Below are 6,307 nucleotides of genomic sequence, written 5' to 3' on the forward strand. Positions count from 1 at the left end.
TACCACACAAATATGTTCAAACAGAATAACTGAGGCCTGCAGATTAAATTAGTAAAATGAATGACCAATTTTCAGTGACGTGTCCATTTTCTATTAAATTCAATTTGGAGGGAAAGTGAAATGAATAAAAGCTTTGTGTTTTTCCATTAATAATGGCATCAAAACTTGCCGGCAAACTTAAATTAAACGTAAGAAAGCCACTCTTTTTACTCTGAAATCGGAGAGACGACTTAGAGCGATACCTTATTAGTAAACCGCTTGAATTGACATCAAACAATTGTTTTTGTATCTCAGAGAAGAATCAAACAACTATTCTTTGGAGCTAAATTCAACTTCTCTTCATGCGCTAGCTATTTTGTTCGGATTCAAGTAAGTAAGCATGAAATTACGCGTCTAATTATGTTGATTTTGTCTAATCAGTTATATATATATACATATATGCATTATGTGTTTGCTTCCATATTGAAAAATGGGAACTAATCAATTCATCGTGATTATAACCAGACTTTCAATGGTGATTTTGTTCAGCTTCAACTTCCACTTCGCAACACCAGCAAAAACAAATAACCTCACTGATATATCTGCCTTGCTTGCCCTAAAATCCCAATTTTCACTTCAACCAAATCACACATTATCATATAATTGGACCTTGAATTCATCTGTCTGCGATTGGATTGGGGTTTCTTGCTCCTCCCGCCACAATCGTGTGTCTGCCTTGAATCTTTCTTTCATGGATCTTCAAGGTACGATCTCACCTTATATAGGTAACCTTTCATTTCTCACCTCGCTCAACATTCAAAACAATAGCTTCCACGGACAGTTGCCGGAAACAATCGGCCGATTGCGGCGATTAAAACTGATCCATGTGCGACGTAACCTGCTTGGAGGGAGCATTCCCCCAAGCCTAGCGTTGTGTAAAAAACTAGAAAGTATTTACCTCGGATATAACAATTTTGAGGGTACAATCCCTGATGGGATTGGAGATCTTTCAGTTCTGGAAATATTTCAAGTTCGAAATAACCATTTGACAGGTGCATTTCCCTCTGTTATACTCAATATTTCCACTCTTCGAGTTATCGATATAACATATAATAATCTTGTTGGTGATATTCCTGATGACATTTGCTTTAGACTTCCAAAACTTCAACTTCTGTTTTTTGCCATGAATCCTTTGGGTGGTCAAATTCCAACAAGTCTAAGCCAATGCAAAGATCTTACGCTAGTCGAATTTGTAGGGAATAGACTTACTGGAAGCATACCAAGTGACATTGGCAATATATCTCAACTTGATCATTTCAATTTGGGGGCAAACAGATTGACAGGCGTTGTTCCTTCTTCTTTGGGTAATTTGTCTAGGCTTTTTCATCTTGAGCTCAGAGAGAACAATCTATGGGGTGAAATTCCTGCAGATTTGGCTAAACTTTATGGAATACAGAAATTAATATTTACTTCTAATAATCTTTCTGGGAGGTTACCCCAATACATTTTTAACTTCTCTTCTGCTCTTGAAATTTCCTTTGCCCAAAACCATCTAACAGGCAACATCCCAGAACTGAATTCTCTTCATAGTCTTCAGCTTCAGAAACTCTTTCTTAGCTACAACAGATTAGATGGTAGAATCCCAGTATCTATATCAAATGCTTCACAGCTCACTCTCATTGAATTGTCAAACAATTCTCTAAGTGGGCAAGTACCTTCTTCTTTTGGCAATTTACATCTCCTTGAAACACTAAATTTTCTGCACAATCAGCTCACCGGTGATCCTTCACAAAGAGTGCTTCATTTCTTGACTTCTCTGACAAATTGCAGGAATTTGATAAATTTGGTTATAGGACCCAATCCTTTGAATGGAGAATTACCAAATTCCGTTGGAAATCTATCAAGCTCTCTCCGACGTTTCGTTGCATTTTCATCGCCAATTAAGGGCAGCATTCCACCATCTATTGGGAACATGAGCAATTTGTTGATTCTTCTATTATATAGTAATAATTTAACAGGAGTAATACCCCCTTCAATTGGAAACCTGAGCCGGCTTCAAAGACTTCATGTTTATGGAAACAATTTAGAAGGAAGAATTCCAACTGAGCTTTGTCGATTACCATTCCTTGGAGAATTCCTTTCTCATGGAAATCAGTTGACAGGGCCAATTCCTGATTGTATTGGGAATCTTAGCAGAATGCTAATACTAACATTGTCTTCTAATGCTTTCGAGTCCATCCCTATAACCTTGTGGAGTCTCAGTGATATGTGGTTTTTAGATTTGTCTAATAATTCATTACATGGCCATCTTCCTCCTGATATTGAAAAGCTTACTAAAATAGAACTCTTTGATCTGTCAAAGAATCAACTCTCAGGAAATATTCCAGCCTCGATATCAAATTTACAAATGTTAAAGGATCTAAGGTTGTCCAACAATTCCTTCGAAGGTAGCATTCCCGAAGTCATTGGCAAGTTGGGCAGCTTAGAGATATTAGACCTCTCCTCAAACAACTTTTCAGGAGCAATACCAAAGTCTCTGGTTGAGCTATCTTATCTCAAGTTTCTGAATCTGTCATATAATGAGTTAAGCGGTGAGATCCCTAGCAGAGGCATCTTCAAGAACCTCACCGTTCAATCCTTTTTAGGCAATTTGCCAGAAATCCGTGTCTGTCAGAGCCCTGATCTTCCAAGATGGAGGAAGCTGTCATTTTGGCTCAAATATATATTTCCTCCAGTTGTTGCAGTGACTATACTTGTTATTTTTGTGATAGTTTATCACTCAGTAAAGAACAAAGAAAAACCATCTTCTGTTGAAACTTCAGACACGGTGCACCACAGATTTATTACGTACAATGAGCTTGTTCATGCCACTAATAACTTCAATGAAGAAAACCTGTTGGGAGTTGGGAGTTTTGGTTCTGTATATAAAGGGACTTTGTCAAATGATGAGCTAATAGCAGTAAAAGTTTTCAATATGGAAAGCGATGATGGATTCAAATCATTTGATAGAGAATGTGATGTCTTGAGGAATGTTAGGCATAGAAATCTTTTGAAGATCATTAGCTCTTGTTCAAATCTAGATTTCAGAGCATTGATCTTCCCATTCATGCCAAACGGAAACCTTGAAACGTTGTTATACTCCGAGCAGCCGTTAGACTTTCTTGTCCGGATAAATATCATGATTGATGTAGCATTGGGGATTGAGTATCTTCACCATGGATATTCACATCCTGTGGTACACTGTGATCTGAAGCCCAACAATGTCGTTTTGGATGAAGAAATGGTTGCACATGTAGGTGATTTTGGTATTGCAAAAATATTGGCAGAGTACAAATCTATGACACTAACTGGAAGCCTTGGCACTGTTGGTTACATTGCACCAGGTATGCTGATATACAATTGCTCTATTCAGCTTTTAGTTTTAATATATTTATCATTTTCTTTTTAGGGATAAGGGTCTTTATTGTACAAAATAGCACGGTTTTGCTCCACCGACAGAAATTTTAGCTTAATTTTACCCTCATGATGAAAATTTAGTTGAATTTTACCTTTTCCTGAGTAAATACCACCGCAAATTAGGGATAGAATTCCTTAAATTTGGTAAAGCTAAGGTACAATATCTATCATAGGGACAAATTTGAATCATTTTATATGATGCCGGCAAAACTGAACTTCTAAAATAATCTCGGAGCAAAATTGACCCTTATTCCTTCTTTTTATGTATTACTGTGTAATTTAAAAGGATAGGTATAAAGATAAACTTGTGGTTTTATGTATTTGTAAGCACGTCCCCGTGGTTTAAAATAAACCTATTCACTGGCCCAAGTACCTGTCCGCTCCGTCCAAGCCCGTGAACAATGGGCTAGGCTTAGATAGTAGAAAATAATATTAGGCCTCGAGGCTCACTTATTTTTGGATAGGGTTGGAATTCATAAAAATAACACAGAACAACCCGGCCGGGTTCCGCTATTAAATTTTTATATATATATATATAATGTTGTGGTTTTTAAACAATGAGCTAATTGGTTCAAAAAAAAAAAAAAAAAAAAGCTAAGACTTCCTAAATCCAATTCAGTGTGGTTAACTTGTCTAACAGTATCAGTAGCTGCTAAAAAAGCTTCATATATTGTAGGAACTTTTCAAATATTCTACAAAAGAAAAACAAACAAAATTTAAACTTGATTTCGAATTATAGTTTATATATAAGATTTAAATTTAAAAATTTAAGCTGCATAATATTTACATCTATTTTAAGTTTTGGAGATTTAATTTTATCATTAATATGGGTTTATATGCGGGTGGGCTTGGGAATTTATTGAGAAATTTTGGATAATTTTTAGTGAGAAATTTTGTCTAAGAAACCTGAAATCAGTATTTGCAAACTTTTAAACAATACAGACGTTTACCATTGGATGATGGTGGACTTTAATAATAGAAGTTCATCTAATGGTGGTAAAAAACAAAGTAAAATTTAGCCTAACCCTTTGTATATGTACTTTGTGTTGGATCAAATAAATAAACTTTCACAGGTAACATAGGAAGAGTATAATTGCTGGAAGAAAATTCTCTTGTCTTACTACTTGTCTTGATAGCTATTTATAGATTACAGACATGACTCTTAGTAAACAATAATAACTCTATAAATACAGATGACTCTTTGTGAAACAATACAACTCTTGATAAATACAGAAATGACTCTTGGACAATACACTGAACCAAATTAAAGACTATTAATTATAAGTTTATTATTTCAACATTTTGCTCTAATTCATATGTATTCTTCTTTACATGTATGTATGAATGACCGATCAGAGTATGGTATGGGAGGAAAAGTGTCGACAAAGGGAGATGTGTACAGTTACGGTATCATGTTGATTGAAATCTTTACCAGAAAAAGACCTACTGATGAAATGTTCGGCAGAGGGCAAAGCTTGAGGCAATGGGTGATAGATTGCTTTCCTGAACAAGTGATGGAAATTGTTGATGCTAATCTTTTTATAAAAGAAAACAGAAATGCTGAAAGTTCAGAAAGGCAGCATCTACAACTGCAGCAGTGCTTGTCATCTATCATCGAATTAGCTTTATTATGTTCCAGTGACTCGCAAGAGGACAGGCCTAATATGGAAAATGTCGTTGCAAGACTCACCAAGATCAAACAGCTATATTTTTAGGTTTTCACTTGTTTTTTAATAGCCTGTTATGCTTAGGAAGGGCAAAAAGAATAAGGAGAAAGAGAACTAGGAGGGTAAATGTACATAAGGGTTGACGAGTGATTAAAAATCCTCCAATTTCCTTTCAGTTTCTGACCCACCTCACTAAATTGTCCAATATCCTCCATTTAATTTTTTTTAAAAGAAAAAAAACTAAATAACTCCGAATACAAAGCTTCAAAAAAAAAAAAAAAAAAAGTCAAAAGAGAGCAATCCATAGATCTTAACAAAGAATAAGTTGTTTGAGCTAAGATATGAACAACTTTATTCGTATAACGTCTCACAAAATTGACCCTAATGTCATTAAAAGAGGATAAAAAACTTTTACAATCATCTAACACAAGTTCATAGACTGATCAGAAAGAATTTTGTTGAAGATACTCAATGACCACAGCTGCATTTGATTCTATCACAACATTATCAAAACCCTCATGAATCCCTATTGCCTCGCCTTCTCCCGATAAAAAAACCCTTCACGAGGAAGCATTTTTTTTTTTCAAAATTTGCAGCAACTTCGTAACACTCTTGTCAGTTCAAATGTGGCTTGCCTTCAAGTTGAATAATTTGACAGCTAATAGTATCATGAATGTTGTACAAGCAGGATATAACGGTGTCTCAGATGCTCTCAAAATGCTATAGTAAATACCAAGACGCTCTACCTCTACATCATGCATCATATCCTATCCACCTCCACTTCATTATCGTTTTCAACATCAGTATCACCGACCTAATGACTGCCTGACTTAATTGAGCTCTTTACATTATCAAACACCTCCCCATGCCATGTATAGTTTTTTTTTAATCCCCCGATAAATTAAGTGATATTGGACTACATATATGTCGCCTGGGCACCTCATGTTATTGTAGTCACAAAAGAGAACGATTTGAACCACTTTTTGATCGGAATTCAATGGCAACCGCACTAAACTCACCAATCCGTCGTAGGAATTCATCGGAAGCTCGATTACCATACATCCAACTTCGATCCGTACTAATTAAACACTAAAAACAAACAAAAATTGCCCAGGATATCAATTAATTAATTATCTCATGTAAATACAATACAAGCTTCTGTAGGGTAGTCGTTATCCCTCCATTCCAACTCATTCTTAAATGTC

The 6,307-nt window shown here is 35.5% G+C and overlaps 1 protein-coding gene across 1 annotated transcript; it reads left to right on the forward strand.

Annotated features, from left to right (window-relative positions):
* The first annotated feature begins 320 nt into the window (after positions 1 to 320).
* On the forward strand, positions 321 to 5,235 carry LOC136230579 (probable LRR receptor-like serine/threonine-protein kinase At3g47570). The gene is made up of 3 exons (XM_066019700.1): positions 321 to 369; positions 505 to 3,362; positions 4,792 to 5,235. The coding sequence occupies exons 2-3, from the start codon at positions 512 to 514 to the stop codon at positions 5,148 to 5,150; spliced, it is 3,210 nt and encodes a 1,069-aa protein (XP_065875772.1). The 5' UTR covers positions 321 to 369; positions 505 to 511; the 3' UTR covers positions 5,151 to 5,235.
* Positions 5,236 to 6,307: the final 1,072 nt, after the last annotated feature.

Source organism: Euphorbia lathyris, chromosome 5, assembly GCF_963576675.1.
Source record: "Euphorbia lathyris chromosome 5, ddEupLath1.1, whole genome shotgun sequence".
Classification (NCBI taxonomy): Eukaryota; Viridiplantae; Streptophyta; class Magnoliopsida; order Malpighiales; family Euphorbiaceae; genus Euphorbia; species Euphorbia lathyris.

Excerpts from the sequence above, each read along its gene's own strand:
- LOC136230579 (XM_066019700.1), top strand. The coding sequence starts at position 512 with ATGGTGATTTTGTTCAGCTTCAACTTCCACTTCGCAACACCAGCAAAA. Across the intron at positions 3,363-4,791 it reads TGTTGGTTACATTGCACCAG|AGTATGGTATGGGAGGAAAA; the intron begins GTATGCTGATAT and ends ATGACCGATCAG.